Source organism: Salminus brasiliensis, chromosome 6, assembly GCF_030463535.1.
Source record: "Salminus brasiliensis chromosome 6, fSalBra1.hap2, whole genome shotgun sequence".
NCBI classification, from domain to species: Eukaryota; Metazoa; Chordata; class Actinopteri; order Characiformes; family Bryconidae; genus Salminus; species Salminus brasiliensis.
The window spans coordinates 34,740,145-34,764,489 of record NC_132883.1 but is presented as its reverse complement, the minus strand read 5'-3'; the positions used below and the strand labels follow the sequence as shown (position 1 = coordinate 34,764,489).

General features: G+C 39.9%; 1 protein-coding gene across 1 annotated transcript; it reads right to left on the bottom strand.

Moving 5' to 3' along the window:
* Window positions 1-469: 469 nt before the first annotated feature.
* On the bottom strand, window positions 470-22,267 carry gabrd (gamma-aminobutyric acid type A receptor subunit delta). Its single transcript, XM_072682166.1, has 9 exons — window positions 22,015-22,267; window positions 8,502-8,617; window positions 5,734-5,801; window positions 5,238-5,458; window positions 4,529-4,611; window positions 4,315-4,452; window positions 3,170-3,325; window positions 2,849-3,057; window positions 470-1,850 (listed from the first exon to the last, which is right to left on the bottom strand). Exons 1-9 carry the CDS (start codon window positions 22,077-22,079, stop codon window positions 1,542-1,544), a joined length of 1,365 nt encoding a protein of 454 aa, XP_072538267.1. The 5' UTR covers window positions 22,080-22,267; the 3' UTR covers window positions 470-1,541.
* Window positions 22,268-24,345: the final 2,078 nt, after the last annotated feature.

Sequence of the window (24,345 nt, the reverse complement as noted above, 5' to 3'; positions counted from 1 at the left end):
CATTGCTGTGAGGACAAAAGCATTAGTGAGATCAGTATGTTGGACGATCACCGCCCCACCTCCCCAACTCATCCCAGAAGTATTGAATGGAGCAACATCATTCCAGAGACCACTGCTTCACAGCTCAGCCATGGGGGTCTTTATACTCCTCTAGTAATAACATGGTCCTAATTAACCTAGTCATGAACAGGGTCAGTGTTTGTTTTTACCCTGCAGCTTCTCACAGTGCTCTAACTGATCTAGCCAATACTGCCGTAGAGCATACGGTCCTGTCATAGTGAAGTAGCAATACAAATACTGTGATAAATCATACTGTTATACAAACAGTTTGTTTTCTCTCACAGTTACAGTCGGGCATTACGTGTCTGGAAACCCTTCATATGAAAAAACAGAAAACAACCCATTATTTATTATATCATTAATTTTTATTTCGATTTTTTTTTTAATTTTCCAAAAATATTTTTCTGTGCTGTGCCCCTCCCGCACCCCTACATCCCATGGTGCTGCATTTTATGCATGATAACAGATGGGCTACAGATTGCAACTGTGCAGATATACAAAGGACCTAAACTGATGAGTGAGTAACAGGGGAGGGGTTTCTAATAAATTAGACGGTGAGTGTATATACCTGCCATAAATGTTTACATCATTACTTCCCACTTCTGGTCGTCGTATTATAAATAAATAAATATATCTAGAATATGCTATCTAAGGTTATGTTTTGTATACTAACATGCATTAGGCTTGTTGAGGTCAATCATAACACTGATCAAAATGTATCATATATGGCTTGGTTCCGTGGGAGAACACAGGCCTTAGGTCTACATTCACACCACAACAGGTTCGTTACTTAACTTGTGGTCTTTAAGCTCTTCTTTCATGAAAGTGGAACTCCTTTTTTAGTCGTTGTCTCAAGTCAGAGTTAAAGGTCTCGGTTTTACTTAAATTTTTATGAATGAATCCGAGGACAGTCAAAAACAATCCTGTAGATTAATTGTAGATGAAAGAATGGATTAATAATGAACAAAAACTTACTACAGTATAGCTGTCATGCAAAGTTGTCTGTCTGTCATTTGATCTTATCAGTTTTTAGCTGAAATTTCTACTCTGAGGACACTGGACTTCAGCCGAAACAGGGCAGATGTTGTTGCAGAGACGAGGTCAGAATCAACTGCAACGTAACACAAAGTACAGTAACACATGAAGAAAGTGTGTGAGTGTAAGTGAGGGTGCAAAAGCGAGGTCCGACATTCCTAATACGAAGCAGTTCTTCTGGCACTTTCCCATGTTTCTCCAGGTTTAATCTGAGAGATTACTGAGCTTCACCACAGCTTCTCATTGCAAAGTCCAGCTGAAGATCAGCCATCCACAACAAATGACAGTCTGGCATTGTAAAAGTACATAAAAGTCCATAGTAATTCCAACAGTCCAACAGTTTAATCGTCCTAATGATCCAATGTCAGAAAATCTGTCACACAGTTTTGGCACCACTTTGCTTCACTGATCTATTTACATGCATCCAGTACTGAGGCCTCGGTAAATCACATGGTGTAAGCCACCCAGTAGATGACATTGACCACAGCAAAGGTGAAAGGGAAGACAGCGCGGGCGTAGATGTCGATGGTGTCGGCATCGATGGGCTTGCACTTGCAGCACTTCTTTTCCTGGCTGCTCTCCCGCTCAGCACGGCGCACACGGGCACTGCGCGTCTCCGCCTCTTCCTGTGGCTCTGTTGGGGTCTCTGAGGGGCGCTGTGCTCGGTTCTGCCTGGAGATAAGAACACCCTGGTTCATGCCTGTCACCGACAAAGAGAAGAGAACCATGGCCTGCTTGCCATTCTTCACCATGGACTGTAAAAAGAAGGAGACACAGGAGTGTCACAGGAGAGCCCCAAGAAACCAGAGTGTACGCAAGGCCTACATCATCAATACATGCTAATACATCAGTGAAATGTAGCAGGTCCAGTAATGCTTTCCACCTAATTTATACGAGCGTTGTATACTACATGGACAAAAGTATTGGGACACCTGCTCATTTAAGGGTATAAAAAAAGTTCATGCTGCCTTTGTAAGAGTAACTGTCTGTACTGTACTGAAGGCTTTCTACTGGATTTTGGAGCATTGGCGTGAGGATCTTATCCAGAGCAACTTACAAGGTTACGCGTATTACAGGTGGGTAGTTTTAGAAGACTTGCCCAAGGGACCATTGGTGTTCCCAGCCTGGGAAATAAACCACAGTCTCCCACATGTTGTGGTAGCTCAATGGCAGATAGTGATGTTAACCCTTGCGCCACACCAACTCCCGAATTCTGCCAATTCTATTGACAATAGACTCGACGGGAACTAGAAAAGCTGTTTGTGCACATCTTTGTCAGCACTGGGTGCAACTTTAAGTAACTAAATGCATCAAACTCTCAGAGAATCTCAAAGAAAGCTTGTGCAATTAATGCTAAAAAGAGAGGCTAAGGCTGTTCTGAGAGTAAGGGGCAGCCCTACCCAGTATTAGTGCTTTAATGTGTAAGTGTATGCATGTGTGTTTTTTGGAACTAGTCATAATTCATTATTATATTTTCCAAAAGCATTATGTTTGGAATGTAAATTATAAATAGTGTATTTGAATAGTGCATATTTTAAACAGGCTACAGTTTCTATAACTTACATCAGCCTCTCCAGTTTAAAATATGGAGAGGACAATTGAGTTTGAACATTAGAAATATGGGCCCTCTAATGTTCTGAAGAACACTGTAGCTAAATGTCTCCTTTCCTTGCCCAGAACCAACAATCATTCTCATATTTTGGCATCAGCTTGAGCACACCACACTGAGTTGAGCTTAGCGCTTTTATTTTACCTCAGCACTCTTGTTTGCCTTGACCTTGGCTTTCTCTTTCTTGCTGTAGTCGGCATTGTAGTGGGCGAAGGCATACTCAATCAGGGCAGCAAACACAAACACGTAGCAGATCCAGAAATAGACATCCAGGGCTTTTATGGCGGAGGCACGGGGCAGTGAGGAGCGAGCGCTGACCATCAGAGTTGTCATGGTGAGCACTGTGGTGATCCCTAAGGGCAAAATTCCTTCATTTTAGTTTTTTTAAAACTTAATTGTAGGATTTTATTTTATATATATCACAAGTAGTACATTTCTTCGGTCTGCCGAAATGAGTAAACTAACCTAGCGACACCCTTGCAGGGACAGCTGATTGGCTGATCCAGAAAGAAACCCATGACATGGCTACCAATAAGATGGAGGGCATGTAGGATTGGATGATGTACACTCCTCGATTGCGTCTCAACTGGAAACGTAAGCTGAGACGAGGGAATCTTCCGGCTATTAAAAAAGACAACACAGCAAAATGCAGTTTCTATTAATGATACTTAATAAATAACTGAGTAACTGAGAAAGAAATTGATATGATGGATTTTAGTTGTTAGTAGAAAAAACTCTTAACAGGAACATCTGTCAACAGGCAATTGAATCCAATACAATTATGCTCTTTGTAATCATTTGTAATCATGTAGTTGCTAATGATATCTGTGACAAACCTATTATCACAATAATAAATGTATCATGACAATAATACATGTTCACTGATCAATATAGCACCACTAGTAGGTGAAGTAAAAAACGCTGATTATCTTCATCTACAGTGGCATCTGTCAAGGAATGGGATCTACATATAAGGCAGCAAGTGAATAGTCAGTTCTTGAAGGTAATGTATTCAAAGCAGGAAAAATGGCAAGCATATGAAGTTGCGCCACTTTGACAAGAGCCAAATTGTACTGGCTAGACGACTGGGTCAGAGCATATCCAAAACATCAGGCTGAGTCTTGTTGGTTTTTTTGAGGTATACAGTGGTCAGGAAAAGAAAAGGTAACCGGTAGACCAGCGACAGGGTCATGGGCACCTGAGGCTCACTAATGCGATCTATGGAGGCCTCACCTCACAACTAACAGGACTTAAAGGATCTGCTGCTAATGCCTTTGTCCCAGATATCACAGGACACTTTCAGAAGTCTTGTGAATATGCCTCGAATGGTTAGATCATTGTGGCAGCACAAGAGGGAACTAGTTAATATTAGACTGGCACAATTAAAATACTATACAAATGATTAACCAGTAATTATGCTAATTATCACTTTTATGCGTTTTGTAATGAAATATATTTTCTCACCCTCAAACAAAATGAGTTACAAGTTTCATAGTAACTCAAAAGTAGGGGAGTATTGGGAGGATGCACAATAAGCTCTGATAACAAAACTGACACATATTGTCATGTAATTTAGGACAATAACTGTCAAAAGCTTTAATGAGATTTACCTGATTTGAAGTTCATAATCTCAGTAACGAAACGGTAGTCCGTAATAGTGAACTGGGACAACTCCAGTTTGTCCAGTCCGTGGATGTATTTCTGACTCTCTGACCAGTGATATACGATGTCCTCTGAAGAGTAGCCATCTGCGGTGCCAAGAAACACACATTGATGTAACAGCAGTATGAAACCATATTCAAAAACTCCAATCTCTCCACTCACAGCTCTCAAGGTCCAGCATGCATTCCTGTTCGTCCATGGGGTACTTGGTAAGATCCATGTCGCAGGCCACTGTGGACGTGATTCTGGAATAGAAAATGAGTGACAATAGTGAGACAGATAGATGTTGTAGGAACAGCCTTATGTGCGTCTGTGTGTTTTTATTATAATGTCTGTGTGTGACTATACCAGATGTGAGAGTGTCTTTCATTAACCCTAAGCTTAATTAAGCCTGAACTATCAAATAGGAAGAAATTGCCAGAAAATTGTAATGCTTTACAACTGGAGTGTTTATTTGACTTTCTGACCAGTTATTAAACATAATTCATTAAATAACGCTTTGCATATAACTTATTTTTAATCATATTTGATAAATCAGGAATGTATTGCACATAGCAATGTTTTTTTTTGTTTGTTTTTTTTACAAACTGAAACATATAGAACATATTGTTTAAGCCCTTATACTCTGCATTCAATTTTTTCAAATGTAAAAATCTGTATGTATTTTTCTGGTGCATGCAGTGTACAGAAAATCCTCCCGGAAGCAGAAAACATATTATTGTTATTTCTTTTATTACCAATATGTTATTTAATACTTTTAAAATTCATTTTAAATTGTTATCACACCGATGTGGCAAAACTTTAAACAAACAAAAGTCATTACATTGCTGCCTACACACATACATACACATGCACACACACACACACACACCTGCTGCTGTAGAGGATGACCCCATCAGGTTGCAAGCGTATGAGCTTGTTCTCCACAGTGACGTCATGGAACCAGGCTGACTTGGCATTGACGATGAATGTGTCTGGTAGCCAGAGTTTATCTACAAAGCGGCTGTCCAGCCCCAGGGTCTTGTTCGTATGGTTGTAAGACAGACGGTCGTCTCGCCAACTCTGACGCAGAAACACGGTCATGGTGTACTCCTGCCAGCACACACACATGCACAAACATGTACACATGCGAATACAAGGTAAGCTCATGCGGTCGCAACTATATTGAAGGTTCAAATGAGCAAAATTGTTTATAACAGGCACATCAGTTATCCAACAGGCAGTGGCAAAACATAACAAATGGATTTTTATTTGAGACTGTGTAATGTAATGACATACATATTTAATTTTGGACAAACCAGCAATATTTCTTGAAATATTCTATGTCAAGAAAAGCAACAAGCAAAACACAGTTATCCATACATTACCATATTGGCTTCTGAGATATGGTCAATGCTAGCTACTTCAATAGCCATGGCCACATTCACTGGAGGTCCTGTGAAAAGAAACGTGAGAAAAAGGAAACGTAACCCCCCCCCAAACACACACACACACCACCCCAACCCCAACCTGCTTTCCCTCCGGCCCCCCGGATGTCACAGAAAACTCAACAGTGTCAGCTGAAGAACAGTCTGCTAATGTGCTAATGGCTGAGCAGCCATTTTAATGAAGTGATGTTTGGGTTTGGATGGTTTGGTTCTTGCCTGAAATGGTGGAGGCTGCAGATGAGAGGTAATAAAGACTGAGGGACATTTGTTCCATTATTATAACATTATAACATTGTTGTTATGTCATTTTTTTTTACAAGAAAAGAACTGTGTAAAAGCTGTGTAAAAGAGCTGTGTATAAGAGTTTTGCAGATGTGCTTTAAAATCAGATGTCGTTAGAGCTTTAGGCCCTTTTTACACTAAACTATAGAGCATCTAGCTGTATAGTTTAGGTCCTATGGCAGCATCTAGGGTCAACTGAACTGAATCAATCCTAAACTGACATCCTGGCCATTAAGGGACCCTTCCCTTTCCTTGCCAATGGATACTTTTATCACCTCCATTTACAGACTGATTAATGTACTGTAGCAGTCTAACTGTCTTCTGCACCGTGGCCTCTCATTTCTGCAAGGCTATTTGTTCAGTACGACCTTTCGTATGTATATATATATATATATATATATATATATATATATATATATATATATAATTATTTTTTTTTCAATATTAAGTGTACCCAGATGTAGCAGTTTGTAAGAAATTCTGCTGATGAAGCAATGTTATTTATATGTGGCTTATTTTACACTATATGTCCAAGTGTTTGTGGACACCCCTTCTACTTATTGCATTCACCTACCTTAAGTTGCACCAATTGCTGACACAGATGTGTAAACACAAACACAGCTTGTCTAGCCCCTGTAATTAGAATAGAACTCTCCGGAGCACATAAACATGAACTGACTGGCACCATGCTAATGCCACACTAATGCCAGCCGTGGGATCGATGGGTATAAAGTGCCCCAGCATTGAGCTGTGGAGCAGTGGTAATGTATTCTCTGGAATGACGGTGTTCCATTCAACGCTTTTAGGATGAGCTGTGGAGTTGGGAATAAGGTGGGATGGGGCCCATCCTCTTCACTGGAGAGTAGAGACAGTTACTCCAACAGAAGCAGCTAAACTCATTTTAATACCCTTGATTTCAGAAGAGACAATGAATGAGCAGGTGTCCCAATACTTTTGTCCATATAGTGTACTTGCCGTGTTTAGCCTCCTAACATGCACATCCATTATAAACAGTTTCTGAATTGTGTAATAAGAGATTCTTTAGAAGAGTCTCTTAATTATTTCAGTTTTGAGTGGTAGAGCTTCAGCTCCAGTCTCTCTAGGCTGGGAGAGTACTAGCAGGAGTATAGAGAGAATAGTCAATCAAAAAAGCCCAAAGGCTGATTAAAGGGGCGGATATAATAGCGGGTACTGGTAATGAAGCATTGCTTTATATTCACGAAAACATCAACTTTTCATTTTCTAGGATCATATGACCACAGGTCATTTGGGTTTCTAGACAACAGAACCCACTAGAAATTAGCTTGTCCTATTGTAGTTTTACTGTCGTACTGATGTGAGAGCGCTTATTACAGTTGATACTAATTTAATACAAATAAGGCTCATCTCAGTTTAGGTAATTTGACAGTTGACAACTGACATATCAGCCAATAAAGCCCTGTTCATCTAAAACTACTGAACTAACAACTAAAAACTACTTTTAATTTTTGACCATATGCAGTTTTCTGCTCATTAAAATGTTTTCATTGGCCATGCCCTAACTATCAGCTTCACTCTGAAGTAACCAATTTATTTTTTTATTATTCTATTTCTTTCAAGTTATATTTTAACGAACCCACGCACACAATCCTCAGCGCCCATTTAGACATGACAAATCCCCTCAAACATGCTCTAAGATGTTCCATGCTCCTGACATTTGAAATGGCGATGAAACAAGCAGTCACACCGGCAGAGAAATGAAGTGGAAAAGAGGAAAGCAGAGTTCCATGATGGTCATGAATGTCTGTTCAGCATACAGCCTTTTACTGCTTATACAGTACCTTTGCATTCGAATGTGTCATCTCTGCAATGTTTCACAAGTCAGCCAGAGAAACAGACAGACAGTGACCTTGCAAAAGGCCTTTTAGTGGAAATGGCTCAGATACATGTTCACTTAGGCTTGAGCTGAGTTAAGCTGTGAGATAGAGAAATCTACGCTGTGGCCATTGGATGTGACACATTTGACAAGCATTCTTAGCAACATCGTCTTTTCGTGGGCAGCGCTGGAACATGCATATTCATGCTGTTGCATAATGCATTAAATAATGGATTCATAATTGTGCCGATGGTTTCTGTGGGCTTGCTCACTCCACGCGTATTGAGAGCTCATTAATGTCTAAAGTCAGAATTAAACAGCTCATTAAAAACGTGTGGCCTAAATATATCGCACTTCAGAAATTGGACTTCAGGTACTGGAACACAACCTTATATGGAGTAGAAGTAGTAGCAGTAGGAGGAGGAGAAGGAGGAGTAGAAGTGGAACTAGAAACCACAGCATTTTACCTACAAACATGTGCCTTTTTTGAGCGTTTAGCTAAGAATGACTGTAAATGTGAGGAAGGATGAATGGGCAATCCAATGACACGAGCAGTAGATCTCAAACTCACCTCCTATCCCCGGCCGAAAGTTTCGAGCATAGCCTTTCATTAAGTCATCCAGATTAGGCAACCAGGATATCTCAATGTCTGTACCTACATAGTCACCAATGTCACTCAGCATGGCCCTACAGGAACAAATTCAAAGACATCATAATTATGGGGCATAATGTGAATCCTGAAAAATTAAGAAAGTAATCTTAAATGGTATGGAAAAGTACAACTGTAGAAGAAAACAAGAATGGTAGAAAGGAGGGTAGGAGGAAGATGAAACGGATGTATGAAAAACAAGGACACACGGTGTCACTGATGTGAAGCACCAAAAGCTATGTAGCAATAGTGCTCTCTTGTGGAAAATTGTAGGCTTGCTAAACATGAGTGAGACGGGAGAACCAGGCTTAGGAGGTGCTTGAAATCACCACTTACTATGATACCCCCTTACTATGATACCTGTTACCTTAACACTTCTTAATATTTGAAAAGCTTGAAAATGGGGCAAATACAGTTCACAAAATACCACATAAATAACATTTCAAATAAAAAAAACACAAATTCAAATGCAATTTAATACCTTTTTAAGACCTCAAAAAAAGAAAATTATACAGTTTGTACCTCAGGACACAAACTAAAAGAGATCAACTGTTTAAACAACTGTTTATATATTTTGAAATGCATACTATGGCATGCCAAGGGTTTTGGAACCTCTAGTCAAAAATCATGCAGGATACCTGGATACCTCTTTTTTGGATACTTTTCGTTTTTGTTATTTCTAAAACTACATTTTTAATAAAAATAAATAAATAATCAAGCCTATGTTGTCCTTTTGTGTCATCCTTACCTTTTACGCCTTTTCGGGTCATCTTTAGCTACTCACAGGAACATATTTTGAACAGGAGTGCACCAAACTTTTGCATGCCACTGTACATAATTTATATTCACTAGCCCGATTCTCAATATCTAGCGCCGCTAACTGTGCTGTATGTTCCTTGCATGGGCTTTTCACTGTGTTTGACTTTATCAGTTCTGCTGTCCTCTCATTGGTCAATTTCTGTTGACTGAATATTGTGGTTGCTATTATGAATTAGTGTCATACACAGAATAATTTATTCCAGCCCAGTTTTTTCTGGAATGACTTTAGAATTTGACACCTTGTGAACCCTGTGACATCCTTTTGCCTATCTGATTATTTTTACTGCATTCTTAAAAGCATACAAAAATAATATTTTCATCTAAATCCAGAAATCATGGTACGATGAGATCCAGTGCACAAGCATCTTTGGGTGCTTCAAAATAAATTCATACACAACCTACATTCTAAAATACCAATGCTATGAGGACATGTCAGCGGTAGTCCTCAACCAGTATCCCACGGAATTGTCCACAATATGCCATATGTCAACAATAATTTAGACCCACAACATCACATTTGCAATAAAGACAGAGACACACCTACAATTAAACAAAGAACATGTTTTGTTTCTTCTATATGTTTTTTAATGTACTATTTATTTTACATTTGCAGTAGCAGCATCTGAAGCACACTGAAGCCCTTGTCGGTCAGGGCCCTCTGGATGCTGGGCCCATTGGTTTTCCGATTCACGGGCTTAGATAAGAACAGCACAGTTGTGCTGGATTTCTCATGAACTGATTTAAACAAGGAGTGGCCTAAATATATATTAAATATACAGGCTCTGACTCAGAGGGTAGTCATAATGCCTTGTTTATTGTCACTTACAGCTCCATTTTTAATTCTTATTTATTTGTCAATGCTGTCTTCCTAAATGTGTTCCTAAAAAGAATCAGACACATGGGGGCAGTATAAACCTAAAGGGCTATCCTAAGAGACTGCTGAAGACATTTTAAATGCTGCATCTCACACAAAAGTAACTGAAACAATTATCATGGACTGCTGATGTGTGTTCCTAAATATTCTGCTATATTAAAAGCAAGAGTGGGAAACTCTTACGACATACCACGACCCTCTACAGAAATAGTTCCACATGGGAAGAAGAGAAGTGGAAATTCTAAGATATTTAAATAATTAAAATCCATTACCAGTAGATTTTTATTTTGCCATTTTTGTTGTGTTGTATTTCTCTGTATTTCCCTTGTGTACATGCATATATCACTTCATATGAATCTTTCTGCTTGACATTATTGGGTTTCTCATATTTTTGCACTGAGGTATCTGCACTTTACCTGCGTATACGAATATTATGTAGAACATAATGCAATTACCCTGTTCAACCCTGTTGCATCCACATGGCCCACCAAAAGATAGTACATATATCTATCTATCTATGTGCACTATATGTCCAAATGTTTATGGACACCCTTTGTAATAAATGCAGAACAAACAAATGCTACTTTGGTTCATTTGAGCAACTTATAGCGGTTATCAGGCTACAAATCTACTGAGTAGGTCCCCCTTGTGCCGCCACAACAGATCTGATCTTTCAATGCATGAACTCCAAAAGACCTCTGATTGTGTCCTGTGGTATCCGGCAGCAAGATGTTATCAGCAGTAACTGCTAACAGTAACACTTAAGTCCTGTAAGTTGTGGGGTGGGATCTCCATGAGCATCAATGAGCCTTAGGTGCCCTCAGGCCACCCTATTTTTGTAGATACTGACCACTGATATGCTTTGATAGTCAGTCGCCATTACAATTTGATTCTTGTCGAAGTAGCTCAGATCCTTATGCTTGCAACACATCACATTCACAAACTTACTGTTTACTTGCTGCATAATATATCCACCCCTTACAGATGCCATTGTTGATGAAGATTATCAATGCTTTACACCTCACCTGTCAGTGGAGCTAATGTTATGGCTGATCATATGTCAGCCCTACTGGTTTATAGACCCATCACCTAGCTGTGATGGAATCTGGCTGCAGTACGACAAGAAACATAGGGCTACTAATATCACTGGACACATACAAACACTGGATCTAGTAACCTGCTCCTGCGGCAATCAATTAGTATTGATAGTAATTAGTAATTACAGTATAATACTACAGTAATGGCTGGCACATTGCAATTAGTAAGTAATTGCTCATAATGCACTGCTGAAATGAAATATTCGCTCTGTAGGTTGGGTCGTAGTCTACTTTGGACTGAGGAACATGACAGGTTCTTACTCCAAGACATTCTATCCAGAATAACTGAGAAATTATACTGTCAGGATCTCATTGTAAGTCGTTAGTATTTGTTTAGCTGATGTGTTTATTTTTAAGTGACTGTTTTGCTTATTATCATGGAAAATGTGCATCATAGGGTGGCTAAAATGTCTTTTTAAACTGGAATGTATTTTCTTCAGCTGGACCTGGGAACAAGCTATTTTAAGTCTGTCATGTCAGGTGTCATGAAAACATTAAATCCTAGGAGTACTGGTACATGACACTTAGGCCAGACAGCCAAGTACTATTCTACATAATGTCCTTGCAAGATATCACTAAAAAGGTAACAGGCCAAAATGTTAAATTAAAGGCTAAAACTAATTTAATTCATCAAAGGAATATAAAGAATATAACGTTTTACCTACCAGTCATCTTAACATCCCTATATTTATAAGTTAATTACCTTAACAATTTATTTAGTATTTATTAAGTGTGTCATTTACCATGACTGCAATGACACCAAATCAGTATCACAGCACATGTTCATCAGTTAATTGCTAAGCATCCCCCAGAGACATCTCTAAGACAACAGACGACGTAAGATGGCTTTGAGGACGATGGTAAAGAGATCGTAAAATGCTAATGTTGCTGCCTCTTTGATTAGCCCTGAGAGACGTGCTAAATGTCTGGTTTCACTGCAAAACCATTCACCAAGTTAATTTCCTTTCCATTCCTTTGGCACTTCCTTTTCGGTTCCTCTTCATTAACACGGCTTCCCTTGAGGCCACAATGCTTTATCTGTCCCTTAGCCGGAGACACAGTGCAGTGAGGGAGTGCAAAACAATAGGCAAGAGACACAAATGTGACTGGTACCATAAAACGCATCTCTAATCTTGAGTGTATTCAACTACAGCTATTTGCTTTGTTCTGTAAATCCACTAACTGGATACAAACTCAGTCCAGAACAATACAGTGAGTGTCAGAACACAGAAGTACTAGCAAAAATCACTATCAGTAAAAAGTCGACTGGTCTGTCTTCATATGACAATGATAATACATTGAGCATACACACATCTTAAGTGACATTACTCTGGTGTGTCAGTGAAGAGCAGGTTTGTCTCCTGTTTTTCTTTCTTTTTTGATCCAAAACTGTGACTCAAAAAACGCAGTCTGTTCTGAACAGAGAGTTCTGTGGTCCAAGAAGAGCTTATTAATGTGAATTAGCCAGTCTGTAGACTTTGTTTATTTTTTGTTTTTATTTGTTTCATTTATGTTTTATTTTTTGTTTTAGTTTTATTTATGTAGGATATTTATATTACAATTCCAAAGTCTGAATATTTGGTGAACAAAGATATATTCATCCTTTAAAAGGGTATATTTGGATTATTATGAAACTGTTATGAGTGGCATAAATGTGTGTTAAGATGACTATAATATTGTTTAGTACAATTATTTCTTGGACAATGTCCACAAAAACCATGGTTCATTTCCTAATCCATATTTGACCTTTTTGGTAAAATCCTGGTTATTTGATACTTAATAATCAGGTCAATATTATATATGACTCAGTGTATTAGTATACACTAATATATATATATATATATATATATATATATATATATATATATATATATATATATATATATATATATTCTAATACAATGAACCACCATTAGTACTAATAACCTGATCAACATTAAAACCACTGAAAGGTAAAGTGAACAATGACAAGGGCCAGATTCTGATAACCAGACGGCTGGGTCATAGCATCTGCAAAACAGCAGGTCTTGTGGGGTGTTCCTATTATGCAGTGCGTAACCAGCGACAGGGCTATAGGTGCCATTCTCCCCTGTACTCAAGTGCATATCAATCAACTGAACAAATAATTGAACTATGAGCCTCCAAGCACTGCGGCTCTCGCCCCATTTTAAAGTTAACTCTGATTGTTGCCAGTAGAGAGTTCAGTCTGCAGCCCTGCAAATTTGACTCTTGTCAGACGCTCCTTACGTTTTCATAGTGCCGACTGCTGCTAATACCAGCAAATGAGAAATAGAAGGCCAGCAAAGCAAAGCATTTGTGCATACATTCTGGGCAAACAGACATATATTTCATTGGACACATTTAGCCTTGTTTCTATATTTTCCTAAAGTCTTTGCATTTAGCCTTGAAAGGTTGTTGGTAGTGGGCTGGGTGTATTGGGCTGTAAATTTTGGACTGTGGAAATAATGACTCAAGACTATTATGTTTTATAGCTGTTTTTCTTTATACTTTTGAAATATGATACAACAGCATCGAAGGTAAATTCAAATACATTGTCACTTCCATGTACCAAATTATTGCAAGGTGAATACAGTTTGAAATTTTAGGGCACCTTTTAAAGACACACATTTTACATTGAACTTCAACAACTGAAGTAACAACATCCTCACCCCCATGAACAAGAGTGTGTCACTTAATTAGTCATTTTCTACCAGACTGGGGATTCCCTTTTGGCCTACTGTGTGCCCTGTGAGATATGCAATAGTCCTGTGGGCTCTTTCGCTGGCACCACAGAAAGGTTTGCTGCGTATCAATCTGATACATTCTTAGGATGGAGACTAAATAGTCTACTGGTAACCTGATGGTGAAAAGAGAAACCAATAGGGTCAACTATGAATGCAGACAATTGCATCACACTCCTCTTTGTATTCTCTGTATTCTTCATAGTGTCCATTAATTGTTTCAGATTTCAGATCAAATACAAAGACACCTTTCTCTGGACTTTACACTTGCCCCAACACCTGTGGCACTGTTCCAAATAGGTAAAATGATGCATTCAGCAGGCGAAATTTACCAGTAAACATCTGAATATCAGTAAATACCAGTAAAAATCTGAGTTGGTTGGTGTGGCGCCAGAGATAACACCACTACTTGCCACTGAGCTACCACACCATGTGGGAGCCTGGGGTTTGATTCCCGGTCTGGGTGACTATGCTGCGCTACACCAATAAGAGTCCTTGGGCAAGACTCTTAACACTCCATTGGCCCACCTCTGTAATACGAGTAACCCTGTAAGTCGCTCTGGATAAGAGCGTCAGCTAAATGCCATAAATGTGAATATTCCCACTGGAGACTTGTGGATCATCCTTGCAGTGTTTTAACAGCCTCAATTTTAATTTGCTCTGTGTTCCATACGTTTTCTTGTGATGTCTTTACAATGTTGCGTTTTATTGTGACTAGAGACGCAGAGCCGATTGTGGGAAGGCTAAACACCTTTTGTCTCAGTAATGGTAGCTTTAATGCTGCCACCCTTCAAACAGTGAACAATTTTCCTGCCTCTGCCCATACCTTGGCAGTCTGCAGCAGCACTGTATTCTGTCTGTCCGATTTCACCTTCACTGTACTAGGTATAACAGAGGACACACCAGCATCTGCACTGGCACTAGGCACCTTGTTCATACATATTATTTGGTGCAACCACAAGTAGCACATGAAATGCCCTTGGCCTTGTAGAACCTTACTACATGTTTGGATCTTTTTGGACAGAAACTTGGGGCCTTATTCACCCAAATATATATATATATATCTTCCTCGTCAAAATATCCAGCATCATAAGAGCAGCTAGATCCCATTGTCCTCATAAAACTGAACAAATACCATATAAGTGAGTAAAGGCGAGTAGTTTTGGGTATTGCTCCGATAATACAGCTGCTGGTTGCATGATGGCTGTTTGGGTTCCAGGTCACTGGATGACATTGGCTTTAGGAATGTTTCTTGGTTGCTGGATCTCTCTTTGTCAAACTGCTTGAACTGAAGTGCTCTCTCTCTCTGCTTTCAACTTCCTTTTGCAGAAAGTTCATGAGCTCAGGCACGCTCCGTTTTTCATCTGATGAGCGTAGCCAAGAGCAATGTCATCGGGTATCATTTGCAGTAATACTGGGCAGCAAGCTACCTTGTTTGCATTACATGTCTAGTGATTCCTATGAATTAACTATGTATTAGAATTTCAAATTCATCCCAGAGCTTGTCTTAATGCTGTTATATAGTTCTTTTAAGTTTCAAGTTCTGCAATATTGAGAGACGTAAGGTGAACTCTTTACAATTACTTGCATTTCTATATTGATTACCAATTATATCTGGTTCCTGGCAAATCTGTTCTTCTTAAAAAAAATAAATGGTAGGGCGAACCATGCCTCGTGCTACAGTTGCCGTTCACACCTGGCACTAACGTGTCCTGGGTGAATGGATCATGAGTGGGCAACACAAAGTACAGGTGTGAACAGAGTACAATGCGTTTCAAGGAACTGTCATCCGATCGCTCTGGGCTGGGCGATATGGTACAAATACTACCACTACTACACAATTCTTAAAGACATTTTGATGATGCACAATATATATCATGATACATGTAATCACAGACTAAATACATCAATAGCCACAGACTCTTAAAAAACGACTATTCAGACACTGTCCATTTCGGAATACAGTGTTTTTTATTCAACATCTGCTGCTCTTTATAAACTTTGTCTTGTACTTACAAAGGATTCTCACTCTTTTTTGCAACTGTTTCTAGGCATTGAACAATTTGAAGTCAATTCTCCATTTCAGCAGTTTAACTGATTGTTTATTCAGCAATCTGTCTGAGTTTGTAGTGCCACTGGTGAGATGTGTTCTGCTACTCACAGACTCACAGCTTCTGTGGAGTACTCTGCTTGGGCCACTCTTCCACAGCATAATGCCATACAGGTACTCATGTGTATGCTCTCAATCTTCACCTCTAGCTCAAGCATCAGTATGTATCAGTTCTGTGCACTAACAGTATCCTCGATATGCTTAGAAAAGCCTTTTCAGCACAAACACACAACGTGTTTGGAGGAAAAGAACACTGCAAACCAAAACCTTATCTCAACTCTGAAGCATCATTTGCTGCCTCAGAACTTAAAGGTACTGGCATCACTGAGGAAAAAATAATTTCACAGATGTATTCAAACATTTTACAGGTGAATGTAAGGACAGCAGTGCATGACTTCAAGCTGAAATGCTGTGGCACGACCTGAAGAGGACTGTGGAACCAAAGCATTGAAGAAATATGAATAAACTGAAACACATTAATAAGGGGAAGTGGTCCAATGGTCCTCCTCCAGCAATGTGCAAAATCTTTTTTGCCGCTACAGGAAACTTTTGGTGAGTTCACTTACATTTTCTAGCACGCACTGTGAATGTATACTGATGTGCTCAGAAAAATACATGACCTGCACAACTGTTAGTGTGTTATTAGTTAGGTTAGACTATATTCGTCTATAATTGTAACTTAGATAACAAAAATAGGAATCCAAATACTTCCAAATAATTCTTTCTTGCAACTGTTTTTAGGCATTAAACATGTGAATTATCCACTTCAGCAGTTTAACTGATTATTCAGCAAGCTGTCTGAGTTTGTAGCGCCACTGGTGAGGCGTGTCTTGTCTCGCAATCTCTTCAGGGTTTCAGCACTAAACGCAGTGGAAAACACAAAATAAATTAACTGAGTGGCATATTTTCAAAGGAACTTGGGGTCTTTTGGTTGGTTCTTTTTCAATTAATTCTTTTTTTTTATTAAGAGATCTTTTAAAGAAACACATTTTAAACTAGAGGCACAACAGAAGTAGGCCTGAAAAACTATCTAAAGAGGTACAGTAATTGAATTTCACACTTTATATTCACCCTATATACATTTTAGGCCAGCATGCTGGAAGACTTTCATGTGTAATTTAAAGGAAACTAAAATGAAATTATGCAGCCAATTCAACAGCTACAGTGTAGGAAACAACTGTTACTACCACTACTTCTATTGCCCATTTGCTGCAGTGACTGGAAAAGTGCTCTAAAATCTTTTCATAATGTGATACTTACGTGTCATTTCCAAGTTCCATAACATTCTATATAACTAATCCTAATGTTCATGTTATGTTTGCCGTTGATTCTAATACTGTTTGGCAGACCATGGATTACAATGGTTGCCAATGGAGCTACAAAAATGCCTTCACAAACAAATCAAATCAAAATAAACAAGAATCAACACAGATAAGGGCCGAAAATGATGATGTAAACAGGAGAGGCTTCACAGATGCTCCACTGGGTGCTTTAAATGGGTTCTCGGTAGTTTCAGCATAGTCAAACTAGGCTAACATCACAGAGGGCTCACTCATGTAGGTCAATCGGCTCTAAATTCAGCAGAATTTTCCTGCTTGTTAATGTAATTCTGGGATGTTTGGAATATGGAAAAAGGAAAACAGGGCCATTAGCAGCACTAACAGCCACTGACAAACTCATTCACGTCCTCCTTTGCAAAATGTAACGGCAAATTATTGTTGCAATGCCTTACGCTTTATTGAATACGGCCGAATCCTGCTTGGAAGATGTTGCATCCCGAAAAGGATTCAAATATTATAAACTACACGGCTGAGTCTTCTGCTTGAACTCTCACCAAAAAAAAAGAAAAAAAAAACTGTAAGAAGCCGTTAAACGGAATGGTCTTTCACCCTTTCAGCAGCTTAAGCACTCCATTCCGAGCACATGGAGTGAATCTGAATCCCATTACAATTCCGTGCCTACAGCCATTTCTGAGATTGGTCTTGGCACACCGCAATACTTGGATCATGGTGAGGCTTTTAAATGGGACATTCGAATTATTGTGTACCGTTAAATTTGAGGGAGAGCGGGCTGCAGGTGTTGATCTGTACCCTCAGAGAAAATGGTCCATCAATTGTATTACAGATATAAAAGCAGCGATCGTATCAATAAAGCAAAATGTAAAATGGCATTTTCATTACTCAAATCTCAGGAAATGTTCCGCGTGGTTTAGACAAGGGTATGCGTAGCACATGCAGGAGGCACGGCAGGACGCCAAAAGTATGAAATAGCGGAAATAGCAGTGCTTTGTTTACAGCACATCGAAGATGGCGAATGAGGCTATCGACACATCCACTGTGAATTCACTTGACAATTACCTGCTCTATTCACACATGGTCTCACTTTAAAAGGGGCTATAGTATGTGTATGTGTACCCATTAGATGGGTAAGAATTTAGCAATGCTCCTAAATGTCTCTCCTGTTATATCTGAAATGTATATGTGTAAGAATCAAAGTTTAGGACTTGGAACTCCACTTGAGACTTGCTTGTAACTTAGTTTTGCTTCTACTGTTAAAGCAAGGGTTACACTACACAATTTTTACCCCGATTGTCAGTCTGGCTGAGTCTGTGCTGTTTGCTCTAGCAGATTTTTTCATCAATCAGAGTTGACAGTTGGAGAGAGAATCCAAATGTCAACTCTGAGAGCTCTAGTGTGTGTTGGAGTATAAAATGCATGATATTTTCGACTCAATTCTAAGCGTAATCTAGTAGCATATACTACTCTACTCACTATAAGTTCCATGTATGATGCAGCAGCTACATTCTGGCGCTAGTACATGTCCGACACTGGACTGACATTTTTTTGCATCACCATAAACTTAGCAAATTTCAATGGGGAAGTGTGAGATTTCCAGTCTTTTTATAATCTGCTACCACAAACAAAGTCATGTAGTGTAGTGTCTTGACTGTACTGAGTGGGGGATTCAGCTGGAGACTTGCCTGTACTGACTTAAGGCTCGTCTTCAGTCTTGCCTGTACTGACTCGAGACTCTGAGACTTGAATGGTACCTTCACTGGCAGTGGTGGCTCAGCGGTTAGAGTGCCGGGCTGTGGGTTCAATTCCTGGGCTCGGCAAGCTGCCACTGTTGGGCCCTTGAGCAAGGCCCTTTACCCTCTCTGCTCCCTGGGCGCTGGAGTTGGCTGCCCACCACTCTGGGTGTGTGTGTACTCACTGCCACTAGTTTGTGTGTGTGTGTGTGTGTGTTCACTACCACAGATGGGTTAAATGTGGAGGACACATTTCACTGTTCAGTGACAAATACATGCACCTTTACTGACTTGGGACTTGACTTCCAACTTGAGACTTGCTTGTACTAATCTGGGATTTGGCTTTAGTAGCCTGCAATGACTAGAGGTTCAACTGGACACTTGCCTGTACTGATTCAAGGCTCGTTTTGGGGCTTGCTTGTACTGAGTCGTGACTTCAGACTTGCCTGTTATGACTCAATACTTCCCTTTTTTGACCTGGGATTTGGCTTCAGTCTTACCCGTACTGACTGGGGACGTAACTGGAGACTTGCAAATGCAAATTTACTTGTAACAATGCTACTGCTGGTTTTGAAAAACACAAACTTCACCATAAAACAAGTGGACATACCTCTATTAGACAGCAACCAGTAAATAAGCCTTGTTACTGTGTTCTGCGAGCATGTCGACCAATCCCAGCTCTGAATAATGATTCTATCAAGGTATTAGAATTATTTAACAATAGGGCATTATTTTGATCAAGTCAACCAATCGGTAGTGAACCTACTGATTCACTATTGTACACTTCAAACCAAACTGAAATCACAATACACCAATGAGCCAAAACATTATGACCATATGCTTAATATGCAGTAGGTACTCTGTGTGCCACCTAAATATCTTACTCTACAGGACCTCTAAAGGCATCCTGTGGTGACTAGCTGTAAGACATTAGCAGCAGATTCTTTAAGTTTTAAGATGCAAACATTTTGCACACCCCACAGGTAAACAGCAAACACATACCTGGCTGTCCATGTAAACAAAAACAGTATGCATCACTCCACTGTTTGAACCAGGGCTCAGCATAGGTACCCTGACGTTACGCAGCCCCATGACAATCAGCTGTGTGTCATGACACATTCCTTCAGTAGCCATCATTAAAAATCCCTTCTTTTAGACGTAATAGCCTTCGCTGCCCTTATACATCAATGAGCTATCGGCACCTAAGCCCCTGTCACTAGTTTGTGGTTTGAACCTGTCACACTGAACACTGTCTGTAGAACTGTGGATATAGTCCTATAATCACAAAACCTGTCTTTTGTCAATAACAAGCAGTGCTAGAGTACACAGGCGTGTGTGTGTGAGTGTGTGTGTGCCTGACCCAGTACAAAGGCATCTTCAAAGCAAACAGGCTACAGATTTGAGATCCCTGTACAGATAGGGAGCGAGGAACCTTCAGCGTTGCTTCGTTGCAGCAGCTTAATTGAAAAGCTGTTAACTGCAGCTTCCAGAAGGTGATGAGGTAACATCAGCTGCTTTCACGCTCTTCTGGCAAGTGCCGCGCCGCATAGGCAGCACGTAAAAGAGCAAGAGGCAGAAAAGGAGGCTGGATATAATAATAATAATAATAAAAAAACACATATCCTTGCTAGAAATAAATCATGCATTGAGAAAAGCGACAATGTGAAAATGGAAAAAGTGTCAGTGAAAAATGTGACAGACAAATTATCACAAAGCGTCATGACAGATATAATTTTTTTTTCCAGTGTATATTTCATGAACTGAGAGTGAAAGATCACAGCCTGCACATGTTGTCATTTAGTTCCTACTATCAAGTTCACATATATTTAGCAGGTGTATGGTAAATCTTTTGTCTTTAGCTAATTCAGGCCAGCATTTCTTGAATTTAGAAGGCAACATATTCAGAAGCAGCTCATGTATCATAATCTTTTGTCATATATGAAGAGCCACTGTTTAAAACGACTTTAGTAAGACGACTTATGTTTTCTATACCCTTATTATTCTATACCCTACCAGCTCCATAAGGCTCCCTGTGACTAGTGACAGTGACTGAGAGAGTATTTCTACTCTCTTACTGATGATTCAGCAGAAGGAAACAACTCAAGCTTGGCAAAATGGTGCATCATTCTATTTTCTCTCACTTTCTATTGTGGGCCTCGACTGGAATGTGTAATTCCAGTTTTAGCTAGTAAACACTTCGGCACTCAACACTTTAGCAGTGGATTTTCTCAACTCATTGCCACTTCTAACACAGCTGCTACTTTTCTCTGTCTGCCTTTCTGCTATAGTCCAATGCTCAGGGTCTGGAGAGCTGGAGCAGTTGGGTGGCCCCCATAAGATCAAACTGACACGCCCCACCAAACTGAACGTGGGGGCTCATACAATTTCTAAACATAAGGTCCTCATTTATTTAGGATTAACATTGGGTTTACAAAGCCGTTTCATTAGTTAGTGCAATGGTTGTATTAATATATTATAATATTATATATAAACATATAAATAACTACATAGAGAAATATACATATATATATATCTACATGTATTACAAATATATATATATAAATAAATTAACTCTCTTTGAGCAATAAAATGGTGAAATGTACCTCTCTCCTTTGCTAAGATTAAATTAAACCTCTTTTTTAGTGTTTTTAGTCATAAGAAGCAAATCTTATTTTAAAATGTTATCAGTCAGGACGAAAATCCACACGGGTTTTAGGAGCCTCCCAGCACCAGTGGTGTCCAGTCAGCATCGCCTCACTGCCTTACCTGACAAACTGCTTCCCGCCGACGAAGAGCGCGAGGAGCCGCACGAGGAAAGTGAGCGCTTCCATTTTGAAGTTTTCCTGACGAGAGGTTAAGCCCGAGTTAGAGGAGCCGAGGAAGGAGAACAGCCGAGAAGAGACATGTTTCAGGCGGATATATCCGTCCCTTCAGCCAACTTGGTGCTTCTAGCGCAGCGCTAAACTCTCACACACGACGCTCGCTCTCTCTCTCTCTCTCTCGAGCGCTCCCTCTTCCTCCCCCTCTCGCGCGCGTTCTCTCTCTCTCTCTCTCTCGCTCTCTCTTTGTGTACCCCCCCCCCCCCCCCCCCCCCGCTTCGAGAACAACGTCAGATTCAATCGGCCACGACTTTAAAACGACAGTCCTCGGCTATTATATAATAGCAGAGCTCTCCGCGAAACTCCTCCGTTCCCAGTCGTCACGGGAACTTGATCTGATTTCATTTCGCAGATAATTTGGCACTGGACGATTAGCCCGACGTTTGGTCTTCTTTTTCAAGTCTATTTTTAAAGATCATTTCGACCAAAAGTTGACAGAACAATTTAAGGAGAAAAACACAACGACTACTGGACTCTTTATTCAGAACGGCTGGATTCAAAGGCACGCGCATTTATAAATATGCATGAGTGGGCGGAGAACCAGAACACAATAAGCAGGTGAAGCGGAGATGAACGCACACTCACACGTGGAGAACCAGAGGGTCGCTGGAAAAGTGGGCAGTGAGTGTGAGGGAGTGAGCACGCTGTCCTTAGCTCAGTGAAAACTTTACAGTCTATTCTATCACAGTTTGCAGACCCCTGAACAGTACACAGGCGTGTGTGTGTGTGAGTGTGTGTGTGCCTGACCCAGTACAAAGGCATCTTCAAAGCAAACAGGCTACAGATTTGAGATCCCTGTACAGATAGGGAGCGAGGAACCTTCAGCGTTGCTTCGTTGCAGCAGCTTAATTGAAAAGCTGTTGACTGCAGCTTCCAGAAGGTGATGAGGTAACATCAGCTGCTTTCTACAGAACTACAGACTACAGAACTCGCATTCTGTAGTCTGCATCACACCCATATAAGGAACTTGAGAAGAAGAAAAAAAAAAGGCAAACTCTGGCAAATAAATGTTTTGTCATGTGACATTTTAGAGTTTTCTTTATTACAAGGTTAGAGTTTATGTTATGAATACAGTCCAACTGTTTAAAGCTCATCAACACTATGTAGCATGTTGACCTTAAAAAAACAGCTTCACGTCGATTGTACACTGACTTGTGGTGTATGGTGAATGGTGTCTTTGTCATTACCACTGTACGGTGACTATGTACCGGTATAACCTATATACTCCACAGCCTCAGCCTACAAGCTTCTTCAGCATCTCAGATGCCGGTTCTATGTCTCTCAGCTTGTCAGCAAATGCACATTCATAGCTGTCCACATAGGAGAGCTCAAAGCGCAATTGGTATTTACGGCAGTGGAGTGAAAGGGAATGACACTCCACCAGCTGCAGTGGGAGCCCAGGAGCAAAAAAAACACAAATTCTTGCATAATGCTGCTTTAATTTTGCGCAAATACATATTTGATGAGAGCACATGCTGTAGCAGGAGCATGCGATCGCTCCACACAGTTACACAGTTACAAATAGTGCCCAGAATCTATTTTTTTTTTTTCAGGAGTTGTTCTCCTCATTTGTGTGTGAGTTTGAACATTTCTTGTTCAGCAGAAATCAGGACAAAGAATGCTGGGCCTACTCAAATGTCAGATTGCGTTTACATTATAGAACTGGAGCTTAAATCTCTTTTGTTCTTTCCTTAAATACGCCTATTTACAGCCCTGTTATTTTGCCTCAGAGTGAAATACCCGACTATTTTTTTTTCAGATGGCTCGTCGGTAGCCCAGTTTGTTTTTGGGAAATAGACGTTAGAGAGAAGAGATGGTAAAAGCCACTTATCTAGTGATTAGCGAGCTTTTAGCCTAACATGGATCCCTGTCCCAGCTACGCCAAAGAAAAAACAGAGAATACAGGCATTTTAAGGACCCTTTAAATGTAAGACAGATGTAATTTGTTTCATGTGCGAACTCAAAATCAGATTATTGAAAAAAAATTGATGATGAAAGACTGCGTTTCTGCGGGTAATTTCAGGTTTATTCCAACCAATGACAAACATGGGTCACTTACGAGCATGAAAGTGAACTGCCAAGACAGAAAGATCAGATTTGAGCAAAAAAACTTATCCAATGTAAACGTAGCCTAGTCTTCAGGAGTTGTTCTCCTCATTTGTGTGTGAGTTTGAACATTTTTTTTGTGTAATCAGTGTGTTTTCTACCAGTTTCAGCT

Excerpts from the sequence above, each read along its gene's own strand:
- gabrd (XM_072682166.1), bottom strand. The coding sequence starts at position 22,079 with ATGGAAGCGCTCACTTTCCTCGTGCGGCTCCTCGCGCTCTTCGTCGGC. Across the intron at positions 5,802-8,501 it reads CTTTCGGCCGGGGATAGGAG|GACCTCCAGTGAATGTGGCC; the intron begins GTGAGTTTGAGA and ends TTCTTTTCACAG. Across the intron at positions 3,326-4,314 it reads GATTATGAACTTCAAATCAG|CCGGAAGATTCCCTCGTCTC; the intron begins GTAAATCTCATT and ends CTTTTTTAATAG.